Below are 22,713 nucleotides of genomic sequence, written 5' to 3'. Positions count from 1 at the left end.
AAATGTTCTGTTGGAAGCTGTGCCAGTTACAGGGAGAAAGCTGCAGCAGAAAGACACCCCCTGAGCTGCCAGGATGGAGAGCATCTAGCAGAGCAATGAATGTGGAGATCTCTGGATCCATGTGAGGTACAGGGCTGGTAGAAAGAAATTGTCATGTATTATATTACGACAGATTTAAATTTTTTCCATCAGTCATGGGACAACCCCTAAGGTTTAAAGGATAACTGTCATATTTTCACTCAAAGTAAAATTTTCATATATGTTGCTGCTGTGGTGATCCATAATCATTAATTATTGTGCTCACATACCACTTGTTAAGATTTCGTCCATAGCAACCGCTCCTCACAAGACTTCTTTCTGACTATCTTCTCAAAATGGCCGCCAATGCCCTTACCCTGAGGCTAAGACCTCCCTCCCTAACTACCCAGAATTCATTCGGCTCATCTCGGGAACGCGCAGCCTCACCCCAACCAATTGGCATTCCCCAGACTTAAACACGCCCTCTTCCACCTGAGTAGTTGATCGCGAATATCGGCACTATCCCGGTCTGAGGGGAGCGCGTACGCAGTGTTCAGGACTGCCCACTACTACGTCCTTCGTCTTCTGTATATAGAGGATAGGAGACGGAGGACACCTAGCAACGCTGTTTTAGCCGCATCACTGAAATGCCTGGTGGAGGAAAGAACATGCTGCAATTACTAGGTAATTGAATACCTGTACAAAAGTATTAACTAGGGAACTAAGGTAAATTTAGACCAATCCAATTACATAAATAAAAAAATGTGCTACCCTTTAAGTCTCTTCAAATGTTTTCTCATTTTTGTGCTTTTCTTACAGCAGAATGTTCTCTTTATTGGATACGGCTACTCTATGTGTTCTTTATCATTTTAGATGTTGCTGTCCTTCAACAGATTCCGTAAAAATTACATTTTTCCAAGTCAACATGAGTTCAATCTCTGTTGTTTCTTAGCAACAGTGCGGCCAGAAAGAGCAGCCTTTCCAAGTGAACGCCGCTATCCCTGTTCAGATTTCCAGTGTGATTTGTTTAGCGCATGTAGTTTAATGGAGCTTGTGAACTCCATCTGACAGGAACCCCTTGCATTACTTTTTCTTTTCCCCTTAATTACTATTGTGCAGATTCTTATAACAATAGCTGGACAGAGAGCTGGCGTCTTGGAACACTTTTTTACCTAAAAGCCTTCTAAATTTATGCTTCAAGTATTAATTATAGTCTGCAGTAATGACTTTGAATAGGCTAATCTAGTACTACATGTGGCTTTATTTTGTGCTGAAGTCTTCAGTAAGTACATCAAGGCCTCCATGTCCGACAAGGTGCGACGTTCCACAGCTTGCATTCAGACAGCTGTGATATGGCTCTTTGCAGGGGTCGTGTATTCAGTGCCAGGAACCAGATCACGGCTTGTTTTATTTCCATTCCTTTGGAAATGTCTCCTTGATTTATATATACGACTGGATCTGATCCACTGCTTAGCACTAAATCTCCACCTACTGCATAGAGCCATGTTAGATGGTTTTGCAATGAGGACAGTTTACACAGGATGAACCTTACTGAAAAAATGTTCATATGATTTGTTAGCTCTTCTTCTTTTTTTTTTTTTTTTTTTTTTAGTATTTTTTTTCACATTTCTTAACCCCTTTTAACCTCTTAAGTAATGTTAAAATTGGGAAAACCCTCCCAAAAATGTTTTTTTTTTTTTTTTATTGTAGATTTTTAATGTCTCTGCAGTAAATCTTGTTGGCGCACAACTTGGGGGACACTATTGCACTTTTAACCCCATAGTGACATAATTAATTTTAGCCTTAAGGACCAATACTATTTTCCCCCCCTTGTGTTTCAGCAGTCATAACTTTTAATACCAGTTTTCTATAAAAAATAGATTATATACTGTATTTTTTTTGCATCTTATGGGGCGAATGCTGCGACCGTCAGGTGTATCGACTGAGAGGGAGGAGGGGCTGGGGGCCGGCATCTGGTTCTGTAATGGCAGCGGGGCCCGGTGCAGTCACTGTATTCTACTACACCAGGCCCCGCTCACTGTAGTATAATTATATCTAACCTGTAGGTATTGTTAAACTATTCATCAAATCATCTGAAATCCAGCGCATGTACTACTTACTACTAACTTCGTAGCAGGCAGGAGGCCTGGCGGGATTTTCAGTACATGGGAAGATATCACTTAGACATTGGGGTGCTGTGAATGCAGCTGAAAGTGAAAGTAAAAGCAGGTTTTACCCAAGATTATTCCCGACTTGATTTCGAACAGTGATATATCTTCTGTTACTTGGACTATTCCTGTCATTTTGGTCTTGTATGAATGCCAGCTTTCAAACAAGACTAGTTGTAGGCCTCTATCTGCTACCATTCAGGAGATATCAGCAGCCCTCCCTCCCTCCACTTTCTGCCCGAGCTCAACTCGGGCAGAACAGTTAGGTGGTTAACCAGAGCAGACAGACGTAAACCTCTCCTGATGTTTAAATCAATGGGCATCCATGAAATACACAAGTGAGCACTTGCCAGGCCATGTAAGAACGACATTGGTACCCTTTACGATTAAAGGGGCTGTTCTAGATAAATAAATCTTATCCTACAGTTGCTTAAATTAAAAAAGGCATGGTATATTCACCCCTTTCTCCAGCGCTATTCTCTGCGTTGCTGGTCCAGTCCTGCTGCCCTTGCTTCTTTAAAAACCTCAGCTGGGATAACTTGGATTACATGGATTGGCTGGAGCGATAATGTTCCATCCACCTGCACGTCATAGTGTTGATGGCGGTGTACGCAGTTTCACCACTGCAATCAGTCTGACCTCAGACTGGGGCCTTATTCACAAGTCCATGTCTGTAATGAAATCCGTGGTAAGATGGTCAGTGACTCATCCGTGAAGGATCAGTGTTCTTTCCTCTCCATGTTTCATGGACACTACACAGCTGGAAATTAATTTTCAGAGCGTCTTCTGTAAATGGTGTCCATGTTTTTCACAGACTATAATGGATCCGTAAACGGGGACAAAATGGTAAACATGCTTTTGTGCTAATACCACAGACTGTGCTGAAACATGGATGTCTGAATACACAAATTAAACTAAATAGGTACGTGTGCTGTCTGTGGAACATGTACAGAACATGTCTGTGAATCACCGACCTGTGAAAAGGCCTTAGGCCTAGTTTGGTGATTTTGTTCAATGATTTCAATTAGTGATTGTGAGCCAAAACCAGGTGTTGAGGGTACACAGAGATAAGGTTTAAAAGAAAGATTTGTACCTGTTCTGTGTATTTGACTCTCACCTGGTTTTGGCTCACAATCACTGATGTGTGAACTAGGTCTTAGGCCTTATTCCCACATTAGTGTTTGATCTGTGGTTGTGAGCCAAAACCAGGTGTGAATCAAAGTTGCAGAATGGGTGCACATCTTTTCCTTATACCTTATTTTGGTGGAGGATCCGCTCCTGGTTTTGGCTCATAATCACTGATGAAAATCGCTGATTGGACACTGTGAATAAGGCCTTGACTGTTGAGAACAGTGGCTGCAGTGGTCACATGCTGTATAGAGGCTCATCTCTGCTGTAGTTTGTAAAGAAGCAGTGGCAAGAAGACCAGTCCAGTGCCACAGAGAACAGTGCTGGAAAAAGGGACGGGTATAAAGTGTAACCCTTCTCCCCCCCCCCTTCCTCTTAAGCATTTGTAGGGCTTGTGTGAAATTGTTAATTTATCTTTATTTTTCAGTAATTATTGAGTCTTTGCGTGATATTCTACCGTTAAATGAGGAGACTGTCGTTTTTAAAGAGGATCGAGGCGTTGTTGGCAAGGTGAGCATTCAGAAAATTAAAGAATACGATTGTGTCATTACGTTTTAATGGTCAGAATAAAGGTACATCCACACGCTACTGAAAACACAGCTGTAAAGTCCGCTGTGGTTCTGTGGCACAAACTGCAGCAAAAACTACATGTATTACATGTTTTTTTCCAGCAGAAGTGGCTGTGGAGGCCACCCTCCATTGCAGAATGCGATCCACAGTGGGATCTGCAACATAAGGCCTTCTGCACATGAACGCGTGCACCCGGTGGCCCTGCTGCGACCAGCAAAATGCGCTGCCGCAGTATGCGAACACCGACCGTGGGGCACCGGTTCGGGGACCCATTCGCTTTAATGGATCCGCGATCGGGCGTTCCGCAAAAAAATAGAATAGGTCCTATCTTTTTGCGCAACGGAAGTACGGGACGAAACCCCACGGAAGCACTCCGTAGTGCTTCTGGAGTCTTCCGTTCCCATCTCTGGATTTGCGGACCCGGATTTGCAGAATGCACACGGAACTCTATAACTGAGACTGCAAATCCATGGCATACCTGCCACATGTGAACATACCTTAATGTTAGAGGGACCCATTAGAAGTATGTGAGCTCTGTAACAAAGTGTTCATTTTAGGTAAGTTTTATCATTCATGTATTTTGTAAGAATGAAAACCATTTTGTCAGTGTGAGCAGAGCTTAACCCCTTAAAGCCCAGCACCGTACATGTACGACGCTTTGGGCCCGATCAGCGGCAGGGGTCCGGCAGTGACTGATAGCCGAACCTCTGCTGTATGCGCCGGCATCTGTGAAATCACTGATGCCGGCGCATTAACCCTTGCTCAGCAGCGATGACTACGGCACATGCAGGCTTCAGAAGTGTGCGGGGTGGCCATCGGGTACCCGTGCTGCTTTGACGGGGACCCAATAGCAGGGGAGGTGACAGCCTGTGAGATCCAGCTCCCTGGATCTCACAGGCAATCTGGCTGAAGTGTATTGCAGTTTGTAATACTCTTACAGCCAATACATGGCAATACAGAAGTATTGTCATGCATTGTAAAGGGGATCAGACCCCCAAAAGTTTAAGTCCCAGAGTGGGACAAAAAAGTAAAGTGGTAAAAAAGATAAAGTTTTACCAAAAAAAGTAAGAAAAAAAAAAAGCGTCCTTCTCCCAAAATAAAGTTAAAAAAATAGGGGAAAAAAGAAAAGTAGGGTATCGCCACGTCCGTATCGACCGGCTCTATAAAAATATCACATGACCTAACCCCTCAGGTGAACACCGTAAAAAAATAAAAACTGCTAAACAATATTTTGTCACCTTACAGCACTAAAAGTGCAACACTAAACGATCAAAAAGGCTTATGTCCCCCAAAATAGTAGCAATCTAACCGTTGCCTCATCCCGCTAAAAATGAGCCCCTACCTAAGACAATTGCCCAAAATGTAAAAATAAAGTGTAATACCAAGCGATCAAAAAGTCATACGCACCCTAAAATAGTACCAATCAAACGGTCATCTCATACCGAAAAAAGGAGCCCCTACATAAGACAGTCGCCCAAAAAATTAAAAACTATGGCTTCCAGAATATAGAGACACAAAAAAATAATTTTTTTCAAAAATGCTTTCATGTAAAACTGAAACAAACAACCAAAAAAAGTAGTCCTATTTTGTATTGTTGCGTCCGTAACAACCTGCTGTACAAAATACCACATGATCTGACCTGTCAGATGAACATTGTAAATAACAAAAAATAAAAACTGTGCCAAAACAAAGTGTAATAGGCAGCAACCAAAAATCGTATGTACCCTAAAAAAGTAACAACAAAACTGCCACCTTTTCCCGTAGTTTCCCCAAAAAAAATCTTTTTTTGAGAGGGGGGGGTTCTACTCAGGGGGTCTTCAAATGTGACATGGCAGCTTAAAATGATCCCAGTGAAATCTGCCTTTCAAAAACCATATGGAATTCCTTTCCTTCTGCGCCCTGCCGTGTGCCTGTACAGCAGTTTACAACTACATATGGGGTGTTTCTGTAAACTACAGAATCGGGGCAATAAATATTGAGTTTTGTTTGGCTGTTAATCCTTGCTTTATTAGTGGAAATAATTGATTAAAATGGAAAATCTGCCAAAAAAAGTGAAGTGAAATTCTGAAATTTCATCTCCATTTTCTATTAATTCTTGTGGAACACCTAAAGGGTTAACAAAGTTTGTAAAATCAGTTTTGAATACCTTGAGGGGTGTAGTTTCCAAAATGGGTGGTTTCTATTATGTAAGCCTCGCAAAGGGACTTCAGACCTGAACTGGTCCTCAAAAAGTGGGTTTTGGAAATTTTCTGAAAAATGTCAATATTTGCTTCTAAACTTCTAAGCCTTGTAACGTCTCTCCCCCCCCCCCCCCCTCACCCCCAAAAAATAAATAAAAAATAAAATGGCATTCACAAAATGTTCCAAATGTGAAGTAGACATATGGGGAGTGTAAAGTAGTAACTATTTTTGGAGTTATTACTATGTATTATAAAAGTAGAGAAATTGACATTTTCAAATTTGCTAATTTTTCCAAAGTGTTTAGTAAATTTGTAAAAAATAAAATTATAAATAAGAATGAAATTTTTTGACTCCATTTTACCACTGTCATGAAGTACAATATGTGATAAGAAAACTATCTCAGAATTGCCTGGATAAGTAAAAGCTTTTTAAAGTTATTACCACATAAAGTGACATGTCGGATTTGCAAAAAATGGCTGGGTCCTGAAAGGGTTAAAACTGTGCATTTATTTTCAGACCTCTCAGTGTAGTGAGACATGCTTTGAACCTACTTCCCTGATCCCTGGCATGGGTCCCGACTCTCGCTCCCTGGCCTCCACTGCTTGTCTGAGGTCCCTTTTTATGTAAACTTTCAGTTTGACGCTGCTGCAGCCAATCAGTCCTCTTATGTCACCTGGCCATTTGACAGGATGCAAGGGTAGCAGTGGGCAGTGATTGGCTATAGCAGCGTCAAACATGAAGTCTACATGGACAGGCCGGGGAGTGAACAAGCCGGGACCCAGTGCCAGGGATCAGGAAAGTATGATCATGAACGCGAGTCCCACCATTCTGAGAGGTCTGTAAATTACTGCACAACCTCTTTTTTTACCTCCTCCCACCCCAATCAGACCCTTATTTCCTATCCTGTGCATTGGGGATATCGGACATCTGGGGCCATTGACAGTCACAAGAATGAAGCAGCAGTTGAGCATGTGTGTCTTTGTTCCATTCACCTCTTTAGGACTGATAGAGATAGTCAGGTGCTGTACTCAGGTGGTCCCATAGAGTTAAATGGAGTTGCAGTGGATATATGTGACTGTTCCATTCTAATGAATGGAGCAGTCACTCCAGTGACTGTTGGGGCCCCAGTGGTTAGACCTCCAGTCAGACACTTATTTCTTGTCCTGTGGAGAGGAGATACTTGTTTGTGGGAAAACCCATTTAGGAGATACAGCACATGCCCCTGACCAGTAATCCTTCCATGTGGATGGAAAAAATATACAGAAAGTATTCCCGTGAAATGAATCTTGAGCTGCAGGCCGCTAGCCCCATATTCATGTTAAAATAACACCTTACATGGAAAATTCTTGCCCCAAAGGATGCAGTATATTAATCTTGTAAACATGACCTTATATATCACGCAGGAATGTTTTCATTGTGATTGCTAGACTATGAAAATATATTGTTTTAACTGTGCAAAAGTTTATTTTGAGAGTAGACAAGGTAATAAATCTGTTCTAGATCAGTCTTTATGCTTGTACTTCGTAGTGTAGTGACTAATTTATTTACTCTAGTGATGAGGCACAGACTTGCAGCAGATATAAATTACATTGCAGTCTCCTGGGGTTTCTGGAAAAGTGCATGCTGTTGCAAGGAATGAACGTAGATTCTGTAGACTATTAAGGCTACATTCACACGTCCGTGGTGTGTTGCGGACCCGCAAATTGCGGGTCCGCAACACACCAGCCCGTCGCCCCCATAGAAATGCCTATTCTTGTCCGCAAGCTGCGGACAAGAATAGGACATGCTCTATCTTTTTGCGGAGCTGCGGACCCAAAATCGGGGCCGCTCTCCGCAATTGCGGATGCAGACAGCACACTGTGTGCTGTCCGCATCCATTCAGTCCCCATAGAGAATGAATGGGTCCGCACCCTTTCCGCAAAATTGCGGAAAGGATGCGGACCCATTTTGTGGACCTGTGAATGGAGCCTTAATTGTTGGAACTGTGTACTTATGAGGATTTTGGATCTTACATTTATTATTTAATTGACAAAACTGTCAAAATTCTGTATAAAATCTCCTTAAAAAAAAAAAAAACTTTCGGCGCGGGAAAAAAAGGTAGTCTTTAGAGATGACAAAAAAGGCTTGGGCGATTTCTTAGAATGACATTAAAGGAGTTAAAATTACTGAAAATACTTATATATTACTGTATTATAAACATATTCTCAAATACCTTTCATTAGTTATTATGGCTTATTTTGTCTGGGTAGCAATCGGGGGAAATAAAATGGCTGCTGTCTTATTAGTACACACAAAACCTGTCCTAATCACACGAGGACAAGTTACTTCACAACACAAGAGCTGCCTCATCCTCTTTGCTCTGCTTGTCAGGGATTACGATCCTGAATACAGATAAGATCTTCAGCTGAATCTCTGTAGGAATGGAGTTCATGAGGAGACATGAAGTACAAAGGGGAGGTGGGGGTGTATTAATGAGCAGCACTTGTGTGTAGTCTCCATTGCCACAGTCTGTCCGTCTTCTCTCTATTTTAGCTGTCTCCTCATGAGCTCTATTCCTACAGAGATTCAGCTGAAGATCTTATCTGTATTCAGGAATATAATCCCTGACAGAGCACAGAGGAGGATGAGGCAGATCTTTAGCTAAGTGCTTTGAAGTAGTGCCACTATACCGTGACTTTATAGTGGTCAGATGCCAGATATACACAGTGGTTAATTCCAAATATTACAACACTGCAGACTATACAAGAGAATGTAGTAGTAGATTGTAAGCCATCCCGGGCAGGGCCCTCTCTCCTTCTGTACCAGATTGCAACTCGTCATGTTCATGCTTGGCGCAATTGCCTGTATTGTGTATGTGTACCCCTTTTCATATGTACAGCGCCATGGAGTGAATGGCCGAAGTCAGTTATTGGCGAAGACTGGTACCTCAGAACCAAAGCTGAGTTTGGTTCCAAGTTTTAAAGTGATTTTACACTTTAAAAATCAGTTACCGAAGTTATTCAACTAAATCACACACAACTTCGCGAATAACTGACCAGCTCATTGGAGCCTGTACAATTTAATTCTGTACAGAGACAGCTCTCTTTTTAACAAAGCGACTTTGCATGTAGCATCTGAAGCTAATAATAGTAATCAGCATCCGCAGCCGGAATGCACAGTACTTACGAGAAACTAAAATTTATGTAAAAATCATGCTTTTCTTGCCAAGTGTCCATAGCCTTTGGAAGGATTGGCTGTCTCTTTGTATAATTATGAATGTGTTTGGGATCAGTAATGCATATAACTCACTAATATACACTCATTAGAAGTTTTGTGTGTTAAATCAATGAAGCGTTACCACTTTATTAGCAAAATGGCTGCTTCCCTTCTTGGCACAGTCTTGGATTTAAACCACCAGCCCACGAACTGCAGCGCTGCCTCCCATTGAAAAATCTGTTGTGTGAACGCACCCTTATGCCTCATTCACATGTCAGTGTTTTGGTCAGTGATTTCCATCATTCATTGTCAGCCTAAACCAGGATTGGAGCCTCCACAGACATAAGGGAAAGATCTGCTCCAGTTCTGTGTTTAGAGCCGCACCTGGTTTTGGCTCCAAATCACTGATGGAGATCTGACGTGTGAATAAGGCCTTATAGTAGTCTTTCTCTTCCAATCACCTCCTGTGCTGCTTGCTTACAGCCCAGACCCTAACGTGACCTTTTGCAGTACTGTCTCACAGGAGAAGAGTGTGGCCCGAAAACAGTTTTGTTTTTTGTTTTTTTTGCCTATCCACAGGATAGCTGCTAAGTGTATGTTTGCTGGAGATCAGGCCATTGGGCCTCCCACGATTGCTAGAATGGTGGTTTACCATATATTGTACATATTGTAGGCTTTCAACAGCAAATAGGTCTCTACCAAGTACATAGATGAATTACATATGTTTTGAAACCTGTTTCTACAGTCAACCACTGATTAACAAGTCTTATTTATAGTTATGTATGTGTATTTCACAGATATTTGAGATATTTGGACCTGTACCACATCCGTTTTATGTCGTTCGATTTAATTCTAAAGATCATATTGAATCTATCGGAGTCAAGATGAAAGATGCCTTGTATTTTGCTCCATCTGTTAAGGATTTTACACAGTATATAATCCCTGATGCATTAAAAAGGTATGTGTTCATTTGAGCGTCTGAAGAGGAGTACTTCTTCAATGGTTGTGGTGTTCACCTAAATTTTGAATTTCCCATACTAACTAGACATGTTCAGACTGTGCTCCACATTGTGTATTTGCTATCACAAGTGAATTGGGGTATGTACTTTAATTACAAATGAAACAGTAGCTGAGAGAATCTACATTTATAAAGCTTTACAAAAAAAGACATGCGTGTTATCAGTGACGAGGCTAGTCGGACATGCTTGAACATGTGTTTTTTTTGTTTTGTTTTTTAATAGTTAAGTCCACGTGTTTTCTGTGAGATTCAGGACAGAGCTTTCTACTCTCCTCATTGTTGTCCTTTTCTCAAATCTTTGCCTGAAATTCTTACTAGAAGATGCAGTTATGTCCAAGTGGGAAAGTAGCCTAAAACAGACATGTCAAGAGAGATGACAGCTCCTCTCACCTGCTGTATACAGTATCTTGACGTACTTCTGGTGATTTTTTTGCAAAGACGGGGAAAAAAGCTGATACATGCTGCATTTTAGAATTATCTTTAAAGATGAGCAAATTTTTTTAAAAATTCAATTCGCCGGTTCGCCAAATTTTTGTTTGATCCGAATATATTCGAGGCAAATTATGTCAAAAAAAGGTCTCTTTCCTGGCTGCAGAGAGCCTTTATAGTGGTGTAGAACATTGTGCCTTGTAGTAACACGCATAGGGAGTCTGCTTTGGTAGTGAAATAATACTGAGAGTCCGTATGACATGCAGATGACAGGCGTCACTCTTGGAATCATTGCACACTTATTTGGGCAGTCACAGGGCCAAAACTGACCAAATAAGAAGAACTCGGCCTCACGATGTTGGCGCCAAGAAGAAGCGCACTCCTTTTACACCGTCATCAGCTGATTCCATATAGATGTCAACAGAACCTGTTCTATTAAACGCTTATAGAGCCCCCCTGACACATCGGAGAGGGTGTCAGCAGTAAGTTTGTGTGGACGTCACTGATTATTTTCCCTTCCTTTTGATCTGTCAGTATTGCTAATGCCCAAAAAAAAACAGGAGTGGATCTAAAACAGATGACACGTGAATGGAATATTTACATGTCTTCTATGTTTTGTACCCACTCCTGCTTTTGGCTAACCAATCATAAGCCAATTCTGATGGGACCATACAGGCCTTAAAGCTGCTACACAGAGAGGATCCGTTGTGCGTCTCATTTTTCCTTCCTTCTGACAGATCAGAAGAAAGCTCAAATAAATGAGGTCAGCCAGGCCGAAAGGCAAAATAGTGGACCAGTCCTGAAGTAGGGAGGGTGGGAAGAGCATAAGTGGTGAGGTGGCAGCATCAGGAGGAGGCCACCGAGTGGTAAGGGGACATAATGTGGAGATGGCGGCAGCAGCATCAGGATACCACAGAGTGGGAAGGTGACAGTGTGGAGATGGCAGCAGGACACCACAGAGTGGCAAGGTGACATAGTGTGGATATGGCAGCAGCATCAGGAGACCACAAAGTGACCCGGTGACAGAGTAGGGCGGTGGGTGGCAATACCAGTACCTGCTGACGAAGGTGGGTGAAAGAAGGAGCATTTGGCATCAGACATGTTGGCAGCATCAGAGTAGTAGCTGAGGCAGGTAGCCAGAAGAAACCGATCTCATGGATATAATCATATGCATCAGGCATTGGTGGGTGGAAATCCTGGCTGATCCATGCCTGATTCATCTTGACAAAGGCAAGTCTCTCCACATTTTGGGAGGACAGGCGAGTTCTCCTTGGGGTAACTATGGCCCCTGCTGCACTAAACACCCGCTCTGATGCCACACTACTTGCCGAGCAGGACAGGTTTTCAAGGGGAAACTCTGCTAGTTGCAGCCACAAATCCAGTTTGGCTGCCCAGTAGTCCAGCGGATCTTCAATTTGGGTTGGCAGGGTGCTGTCCAAGTATGGTTCAGGTCCTGCTCCAGGTCTACCTGCTGGTGAGTAGTTTCTTCACTATGCGGGTGAAGAAAGCTACTAATCAGCAACTGTAGACTCGGGCTGCTGCTGGTGGAGCTGGTACTGCTCCTGCCACTCCACCCCTCCCCAGCAGCTATGTCAGTGGAACATGAGCGCAGAGGGCCCCTTCCCGGTCAGACCTGCGAGAGGATGGACAATGGCGCAAATAGGCAGCTGCCAACTGACTACATAGGATGCCTCTGTAGTGTTTCAGTTTGTCCTCCCTCTGAGGGTGTAAAAAAAAAAGGGCCCCATTCTGGACTGGTAGCTGAAAGGATTTGGACCTTTCTGGACCTCTACGACAACCTTGGTTTGGGACACTGATGTCAGGAGAGAGTTTTTTCAGTTGCTAATAACACACACAGGCAATCACTGAGAAACACTTTCATTTTATTATGCTATAGCTTGGCCTTATATAGGCAGTAGAAAAGTTTGCATAACAACAGCGTTAAACCAATCATAAAAGATAAACATTGGTGCTCATACAGATACTACCGGAACATCCTTTTATGGTATGCAATACGTCACATATAAGAATGTACGCAGTTGTGCCGAATGACCCTGAATGAAACAGAACATTTGTTCTAGTTCTGGGAGATTCACAGAATCTGTCCTGAGACAGATAAGTGAACCTAACTCACAGCGGGGGGATGTGAAGTGCGTGGGTAAGATATTATAACAATTTTGTTCACATTAGAGAAGACAAGATGGAGTCACATTTCCCTTCAGTAGCGAGGGTCCAACAAGGTAGGGAGCCAGAAGTCATCTCTTTGCTGAATGGTGACAATTCGGCTGTTACTACGCAAGCAAGTGAGCATGCGTTGGGCCATTTGTGAAAGTGACTCGGAGGGACTTCCTGCCTCCATCTCCACTGCATACTGCCACGGTGTGTCTGGGTCCTCTATCTCGTCTTCCTCATCGCCATGTAGCTCCTCTAGCTGCTACTGTTCCTCCTCTGTCAGCTGAGTCAAAAAACACTGATTTCTCTACACATTGCCTGTGCTCCCATCTCCTCCTCCTCTTCCAGTTCAGCCCCCATAAGGCTCATGTGGCCATGAGATCTAGGTGCCACGTCTCCAGTCCCCTGACCAGCCATTGTTGCTACAATTTGTTCCAGGACATGAAGCAGTGGAATGACATAGTTCATCCCGTAGTCCTGGCGAAAAATTATTTGGCGTCCTCAAAGGGCCCGAGCAAACGGCAGGTGTCACGCATGTGCTGCCACTGGATGACATTGAAGGTTCACAGGGGAGTACCCCTATTCGCTTGCATCATCAAGAAATCGTTGATAGCCTTTCTCTGTTCGTATAGTCGGTCCAACATATGGAGGGTGGCATTCCAACGGGTGGAAACGTCGCATATCAGCCTATGTTGAGGATGCCTTTCTGCAGCTCAAGGAGGGTGTGCTTTGCGGTGTACGAGTGGCTGAAGTGCATGCAAAGTTTCCTGGCCGTTTTTAGGATGTCTTGCAGATGGATGGAAGACTTCAGGAACTGCTTGACAACCAGATTAAACACATGTGCCAAGCAGGGTGCATGGCTCAGCCTTCCTTGCGCTGACACTATGTTCTTCCCGTTGTCGATCACCATGGTTCCGATTTTGAGTTGTCGTGGAGAAAGCCACGATTTGATTTCTTGATGAATCACACGGAGCAGTTCCTCCCGCGTGTGACTCTGTTCGCCAAGGCAAACCAGGTGTTGAACAGCGTGAAACTGCCGTGCCCTGCACATGTAGTATGCTGGAGGGGCACTGTGACTTGTCCCTACAGTGGAGACTGAGGAGGATGACGAGGCGGACATAGTCGGAGGACCAACGTCGTGACAACGTGGAGGCGGAAGGGGCGTGACATGGCCAAGTTGCTGGTGTGGCTGTGCAGGAACCACATTCACCCAGTGGGCCGTAAAGGACATGTATTGTCCCTGACCGTAGTTACAGCTCCACACATCTGCACTGCCGTGCACTTTGGCAGACACAGAAATGCTCAAGGACTGACCCACCTTCTGTTCTACATATTTTTGCAGGGCTGGTACTGCCTTTTTCGCAAAGAAATGATGGCTTGGGACTCTCCACCTCAGCTCGGCACAAGCCATCAGTTCTCTGAAAGGTGTAGAGTCCACCACTTGGAACGGGAGGGACTGCAGCACCAGCAACTTGGACAGGAGCATGTTCAGCTTCTGCGCCGTTGGATGAGTGCACACATACTGCTGTCTCTTGGTAATCTCTTTGGTGATCGATTGCTGACGGAATGACTGACTAGGAGGTGGAGAAGCAGAAGGACCAGCAGAAGATGGGAATGACAGACCGCTCCCTTCAGCTGAGTTGGTGGAGCCTTGACTGGCTGAAACCTGGTGTGTGCTACTGGTTGCTGCCGCAGGCTGGACCACCACATTGGAGCCATGGTTCTCCCAGGCCACTTTATGGTGATGCTGCATATGTTGACGCAGGGCGTGATTCCTACATTGGTACCCTGGCCACGCTTCACCTTCTGCCCACATATTCCACATATAGCCATGTTAACCTTCCCTGGCGGCTTAACAAAAAACTGCCACACCGCCGCTGCCTCTGTAAACCCCTGCACCACAACTTCCCGGGCAGATCGGCTGCTGTGAAGCAGGTGGTCTACCCTGGGCACATTTGGCTACTGACCTGCAACTGCTGCTTCACTGGCAAGCTGCCATCCTCTTTTCCTGATGATGAAGCCCCTTCTGCACCCGGCTCCAAAGTGCGATCGGCTTAATCATCGAGTAGCGTCTGTACGTTACTGATGTCCTCCTCAACTGTCTCTGGGTCAGGAGCCTGATCGCTTGCAACACCACCTCCCACGCCACTCTATTCATCACTACTTGCCCGCCTAGCGGAGGAAGTGGCGGATGTCTCCTCCAGATCTTGCCTGGGCAGTAGCTGCTAACTGTCCTCTAGTAGCTCATCCTCGCTGTATAGTGGAGCTGAGCTCACATCATACAATCCTTCTGTGGCTGAGAGAACAGCAAAGACAGAGGCAGGTTGAGGACAGGTGAGGGCACAGGGCCTGCTCCCGGGCCATGCCAACTAAGGGTTGTGTCTGACGAACCCACTGACTGTTGGCTGGGGGTGTCTGATGTCACTTGGGATTGAGTGGATGACCGAGTTTACCAATCAAGAACCGCTGTGTTGCTGGTCATGACCCTACCGCTAGATGATACCGGGAGCTCAGGCCTCTCGCTGCTACTCTGGCTGCCATGCCCCCTTACTCTGCTGCGACCTCTGCCTGCGCCAGAAACATTTATGCCTCTGCCCCTCCTCCTGTGCATAGCCTGGCACCCCTTTGTCTGACATACTTTTAGCTGAGCTAAATAAATTAAAAGCAAATTAAAACACCCCTAAAAGCGACAAATATATTTTTATTTCTGTACTGAAATAGGCCACTAAACGCTTTTGCCACAAATAACTGCAACAGTGAAGTGAGTATTTTTTTTCTTTGTACTAAAATAGCCCACTAAAGGCTTTTCAACATGGCACTTGCACCCCAAGAACAAATTGCTGGAATGACAGAGCTGTATAATGGCTATTTGGATCCCCAAATCATCTTTCCCTGCACTTGTAAATCGCTTTTCTAGCACTGTCCCTAGCGCCTTCTGACGTCTCTCCCTGCACCAAGATGCTGTGAAAGGATTCCTCACTATCATTTCCCTGCACTTATAAATCTTTTTTTTTTCATTAATTTTTTTTTTCACAATGAGGTTTTTCCAATTGCTGTCCCTAGCGCCTTCTCATGTCTGTCCCTACACTCAGAACACTGGAAAAATGTCTGAATCTAAGATGGCCGCTGTATTTATAGGGCTCTGACATCACAGGGCTGACTGGCTGCTGATTGGCTGCATGTATGTCAGTCTGGGTGATCCCGGCTACTCAGACTTCCTTTCTCCATGTCCTCACACTTGCAGCAGCCATTTTAGGAAAATTGTGATTCGTTACCACGAAGCACGAGGAAATTTGCACTCGTTGCAAATCAAATTTTTCCTGAAATTCGGATCGAATTCCACTTCGTCAGCTTCGATTCGCTCATCTCTATCTTCTCCCATAAAAAAAGTGGTTTTCAAACTTCAATTTTGTGTTTCTTTTGTTAATAAATTTGCCTTGGAAATTCGTTTGGTCATTGACTACACCTGGAACTGAAAGAAATGGCGCTCGTTTAGTCTTCAAAATCGTTGCACAGAATATTGTTTACAGAAACTTTTTTTTTTTTTTTCTCCTGAGAATAAGAATGAAAGGAAAAGCAACTTACTCTTATATCAAGAGCCACTGCTATATAAAATACTGAATTGCTTTTTTTGTACTTAGATTTTATGCTTGCTCTTCAGCAATGTTCACAGATGCTAAGTCTACTCTAGTCTTATAGGAACTTCAGTTAGCACTCTGATGTGGGTAACCTATTGATTTCATTATTTGAACTATAGCGGTAACTGTATAATCATTATGGAAAAGGTTTTCTTGGTCTTGAAGCAATTTTCTCTGCACTGTCCACTTAGGTGCTGAAGTTTTCAGTTTGCACCCAAAACAGTATTGTCCACACTGCAATTTCAAGCATAGTAAAATGTTATTGAAATTTTCTGGTTTTCAGACCCCCTTTTTCTGTGTAGACTGTCAGCAGGGGGAATGTGTACAGTTTTCTGCAGTAAAAAATAAATAAAGTAATGCTTAAAAATTGTAACCTTCTTAAAAAAATAAATATATATATATATATATATATATATATATATATATATATATAAATTATTAGGAACACCTGTTCTATTTCTCATTAATGCAATTATCTAGTCAACCAATCACATGGCAGTTGCTTCAATGTATTTAGGGGTGTGGTCCTGGTCAAGACAATCTCCTGAACTCCAAACTGAATGTCAGAATGGGAAAGAAAGGTGATTTAAGCAATTTTGGGAGAGGGAGTGGGACCATCCTCTGTTTCCCTTCTCCTGGTCATTCCTCTTCCCTTGCGGCCTCCTCCGGTCCTCTCCCCGGCCTCCCATCTACTTTAGTCCCCGGGACTATGCCGAGTTTCCTCTGGCCCGCCCCTGGTTCTCCTTTTTGCCCTGTTTTTCTCCTCCCTGAGTGTTGCTCCCCCTCAGGAGCCCCCCTTACCGGTTTTCTTCATTTCCAACGGCGCACCTTTTCCGGCCACCTCATTAATCGATGCCCCGGTTTCCTCCACGCCTAGGCCGCATTCTCTCCCGCCCCCTTCCCTTTTTTCCCGGCTTTAGCTGGCACCTCCCCGCTCCTCTCGGCTTCTGGAGGGACTCCTCCTCCTATGTCTGCCAAACGCGGGCTTTTACCCTCTGAGTGCTGTTTTCTTTTAAATAGCATCCATCTTACAGCAGGGGGGGGATCCCTTGATACTGCAGCACATCTTTGGGAACTCTGTCCCTGGGTTCCAGTAGACAGCTTTTGGACAAACTGCAGTGGGGGGTCGCATGTATTTCGGTGCGCCTGGGGCGATAAAGGGCTGCAACGTGGTCAGCTTGTCCCTGTTTGTGCGCATTCGCTCCTGTGCCCTCCCATAAGTACCTCGGTTTCTCCTGACCGGACCTCTCCCTGTCCCAGGTCATAGGGAATCCTGTCCGACTCTCCCAATGGCCGAGTCGCTGCGCTGACTGCCTGACCAGGGACTGTAGCCATTACAGGATTGCGGCCACCTCTGCCCTCCCAGGGACCCTTCCGCGGATGCGGATCTCTCTCCTAGGTCCCGCAGTCTACCTCTGGTTGTCACAACCATGTTCCGCTCCTCCTCGGGTCACTCCCAGGGCAAGCCTGAGGCTGATGACAACCCTTCCCTGCCATTCCATCTGCTGCCTCGGGGGACACCTCTGCTCCGATTTTCTCTTGGTAACAGAGCATCAGGCGGTCTGAGTGGTTAAAGACAAATGTACGCTGAGGAACCTCTCATCTCCAGGGCACCTGATACTGGCACCTGGGGGGGGGGGAGGGGGTTTGGCACCTGATACTGGCACCTGAGGGGGGTTTGGCAATATGATACTGGGACATTTTATACGGGTACATTATGGGGACATTAGCTCAACTGGGGGCATTATAGTGGGCTTTATTACTCCCCCATGGTATGACCCCCTAGTAGCAGCACCAGCCTCTCCCTGCTCTATCCCTCTGCCCCTTCTCCAAATCCTTATTATGAAATCTTTCTCATTAGGATAAAGCACAACATCAGGTCCGCCGAGCCCCCGGCCAAGTGTTGAAGTGGTGTCCGAGATCCCCAAGGGTCAAGTAACTAAGTTTTCATATGAAATATGTTTGTTATACACATATAGCATCCACTGTGCCACACAATATACAGTATACCGCTACACTGTGCCAAAGGAGTGGGGTTTACACAGGAAGAGGGAGGTGCGAAGCGCGCTGGAGGGGCCCTTACAAATATTTGCTGTGGGGCCCAGTCACTTCTAGTTACGCCCCTGCCCTTGGTCCTTCTTGCAGGCCTTGTTTCCCAGGCACCTGTCCTTAGGATCTTCAGTCTCACTTTTCTTGGAACCATTTCATGCTAGGGTCTCTCCTGGTCCTGTTGGGTCACATAGTTCTTCTGCACCTGTGCATCTTTCTTTTTGCATGAGGTTTCACTCCCACCCTCGAGGACTGCTTTAGGACGTCTCATGGTGCTGTGTACCCCAATGTATTCAAGAGAAAACTGGATTTTTGTACTCGCCGTAAAATCCTTTTCTCGTAGGATGCATTGGGGGACACAGATCCCACCCTCTGTTTTTACTTACTCCCCCTGTCACCGGGCTGCTTTTTCCCGGTGCAGGATATGTTGGTTCTTCGCTTTTGTTTCTCTCTCCTACTGCTTTTCGTACAAACTGGATAGCCTAGTGCTGTGGAGAGGGTATAGCCCACCTGGGCGGAGCCAATTTTTTTTTTTTTATGTCTAGTGCCTCCTAGTGGTAGCTGGGCATATACCCATGGTGCTGTGTCCCCCATTGCGTCCTACGAGAATTTTTTTTACGGTGAGTACAAAAATCCAGTTTTTTTTATATCACCATTATTCATTATTATTTTTACTACGCATTGTCTTTTCATTCCAATTATATGTAAATATTTATTTATTATATATATATATATTTTTTTACTAGTATAGTTTTTACTAGCATATTACTCTAGTTTATACTTTTTTTTTAGACTTAATAAAGGGGTCCGCAGAACCCCCGAAACGCGTTGTCTTCAAATAAACTTCATGACATTCAACTTCTGGTTGTGATCCTGCGCCTTATGTCCACACGCTCACTTGACTTTCATGGTCCAGTGGAGCCCCAGTACTAAAGCAATGGCACAGCTCCTGAGCCCACAACATACTATTACCTCATCGGGAATCAACTCAGAGCTCAGTGACCTAATAATACATGAATGGAATGGGGTTGCTTGGTGCACCTTTATGATCTGTGGTTGCATCTTGGCTATACAGTGCCCACAAGGAGTCAAAGATGGTTTTAGATGTGTCCCCCAGCAGCACATGACACAGATGTGATATGCCATTTGAGGACACGTCACTGCAGTCATTGGCTGTAGGGGAGCACATGACCTTGTCTAGGCGATTACAATCCAGGGACGGGAGGCATTGCTGAACGGAGCCTACCACTGTGCAGACTGGCTGCTGTGTATTTATCTGCACATACATCTTCAATAGCAGTCAGCTGGCTTGTTTGGCCGACAGCCATCTCCCCTGACCCCCTCATACATGTTCAGCTTGCAAGCATGTATGTGTTTTCAATGGGGGAAAGAGGTGTAAGACCACCTCTGGCAGGAGCTCATCTCCTGGGAGGATGAAAAGATCTGGTGTTGAAATTCAAAGCACCTGTTTCTTCTATTTGCTAACAGGAGGGAGCCACTACACAGTACATTTTCAGTGGTTTATGTATGGGGGCCTGTAGTAAGAGGTCCTCAGAAAGTCAACGCATAGAGGTTTGATTTAACCCCTTAAGGACTTAGGACGTATCGGTACGGCATGGGTCAATCCTTAAGGACCCATAACGTACCGGTACGTCATGGCTTTAATTCGCGATTCCGGTGCCGCGGGGGTTAATCAAAACGGGATGCCGTAACAACGCAGGGGGGGGGGGGTAATTTGACCCCCCGTATCGGTCAATTCAGACCTGCGGTTTGCTGCGCTTTTAGCCGATTCTGATCCCCGCGGTCTCTGACCGCAGGGATCAAACTTTAAAATGCCCCAAATAAAGTTTTATTAACCCCCCCCCTGCACCCCTGAATGATATTATGTGGGCGGGTGGTGCAGGGGGGGGTGTCGCAGGCGGTGCGGGAGGCGGGCGGTGCGGCAGGCGGGATCGCGATCCCCCGCCTGCCTCTCCTTGAATAATCGTTGGCGTCTAGTGGGTATACCAGGGTGCCAGCACATTGCTGACACCCTGGTATAAACGGCTGACATCGGTGATGCGATGTCAGCCGTTTAACCCTTTCTATACAGCGGTCCGTACGGACCGCTGTATGGAAAAGGTTAACAGCTCAGGGAGCTCCCTCCCTCTCCCATCAGGGGGCTGCTGTGCCTTTGCAGCCCCCTGATGGGAGAGAGCCCCCAGACTGCCCCCCCGACAGCCCCGTCCTTACCCTTCCCCGTCTGCGAAGTTCTGAGCAGACGGGGAAGGTTCCCATGGCAACAGGACGCCGTCTCAGGCATCCTGCTGTCCATGGTGCTGAACAGATCTGTGCTAAATGCAGAGATCTGTTCAGACAAAGTGTAAGTAAAATACAGTACAATATATTGTACTGTACTGTATTATACAGACATCAGACCCACTGGATCTTCAAGAACCAAGTGGGTCTGGGTCAATTTTTTTTTTTTAAAAAAGTGAAAAAAGTTAAGAGAAAAAAAAACACTTATCTCTGAATAAAAATAAAAAAAATTAAATACACTACACATATTGGGTATCGCCGCGTCCGTAACGACCTGATCTACAAAACGGTCATGTTACTTTCCCTGCACGGTGAACGCCATAAAAATAAAAAAATAAAAACTATGAGAATTTAAATTTTGCCCACCTTACTTCCCAAAAAAGGTAATAAGTGATCAAAAAAGTCGCATGTACGCCAAAATAGTACCAATCAAACAGTCATCTCATCCCACAAAAATCATACCCTACCCAAGATAATCGCCCAAAAACTGAAAAAACTATGGCTCTTAGACTATGGAAACACTAAAACATGATTATTTTTTTGTTTCAAAAATGAAATCATTGTGTAAAACTTAAATAAAAAAAAGTATACATATTAGGTATCGCCGCGTCCGTATCGACCGGCTCTATAAAAATATCACATGACCTAATCCCTCAGGTGACCACCGTAAAAAAATAAAAATAAAAACTGTGTAAGAAAAGCCATTTTTTGTCATCTTGCATCACAAAAAGTGTAATAGCAAGCGATCAAAAAGTCATTTGCACCCCAAAATAGTGCCAATCAAACCGTCATCTCATCCCGCAAAAAATGAGAAATTAAGATAATCGCCCAAAAACTGAAAAAACTATGGCTCTTAGACTATGGAGACACTAAAACATTTTTTTTGTTTTAAAAATGAAATCATTGTGTAAAACTTACATAAATAAAAAAAAAAATGGTATACATATTAGGTATCGCCGCGTCCGTGACAACCTGCTCTATAAAATTACCACATGATCTAACCTGTCAGATGAATGTTGTAAATAACAAAAAAAAAAAACGTGCCAAAAAATCTATTTCTTGTTACCTTGCTGCACAAAAAATGTAATATAGAGCAACCAAAAATCATATGTACCCTAAACTAGTACCAACAAAACTGCCACCCTATCCCGTAGTTTCTAAAATGGGGTCACTTTTTTGGAGTTTCTACTCTGGGGGTGCATTAGGGGGGCTTCAAATGGGACATGGTGTCAAAAAAATCAGTCCAGCAAAATCTGCCTTCCAAAAACCGTATGGCATTCCTTTCCTTCTGCACCCTGCCGCGTGCCCGTACAGCGGTTTACAACCACATATGGGGTGTTTCTGTAAACTACAGAATCAGGGCCATAAATAATGAGTTTTGTTTGGCTGTTAACCATTGCTTTGTAATTGGAAAAAAAATATTAGAATGGAAAATCTGCCAAAAAAGTGAAATTTTGAAATTGTATCTCTATTTTCCATTAAATCTTGTGCAACACCTAAAGGGTTAACAAAGTTTGTAAAATCAGTTTTGAATACCTTGAGGGGTGTAGTTTCTTAGATGGGGTCACTTTTATGGAGTTTCTACTCTAGGGGTGCATCAGGGGGCTTCAAATGGGACATGGTGTCAAAAAACCAGTCCAGCAAAATCTGGCTTCCAAAAACCATACGGCGCACCTTTCACTCTACTCCCTGCTGTGTGGCAGTACAGCAGTTTACGGCCACATATGGGGTGTTTCTGTAAACGGCAGAGTCAGGGCAATAAAGATACAGTCTTGTTTGGCTGTTAACCCTTGCTTTGTTAGGGTACTTTCACACTAGCGTTTTTCTTTTCCGGCGCTGAGTTCCGTCC

General features: G+C 44.4%; 1 protein-coding gene across 1 annotated transcript in view; it reads left to right on the top strand.

The window, feature by feature from the left end:
• The window catches only part of NAF1 (nuclear assembly factor 1 ribonucleoprotein), a 105,646-nt gene that overhangs the window by 65,792 nt on the left and 17,141 nt on the right, over positions 1-22,713 (top strand). Inside the window, exons 5-6 of the mRNA XM_040418624.1 lie at positions 3,742-3,824; positions 10,058-10,218. Coding sequence (XP_040274558.1) covers positions 3,742-3,824; positions 10,058-10,218 — 244 coding nt within the window. The remainder of the gene's footprint in view (positions 1-3,741; positions 3,825-10,057; positions 10,219-22,713) is intronic.

This window comes from Bufo bufo, chromosome 2 (genome assembly GCF_905171765.1).
Source record: "Bufo bufo chromosome 2, aBufBuf1.1, whole genome shotgun sequence".
Taxonomy (NCBI): Eukaryota; Metazoa; Chordata; class Amphibia; order Anura; family Bufonidae; genus Bufo; species Bufo bufo.
The sequence above is the reverse complement of the archived record's forward strand: the minus strand, read 5'-3'. Positions and strand labels throughout refer to the sequence as shown.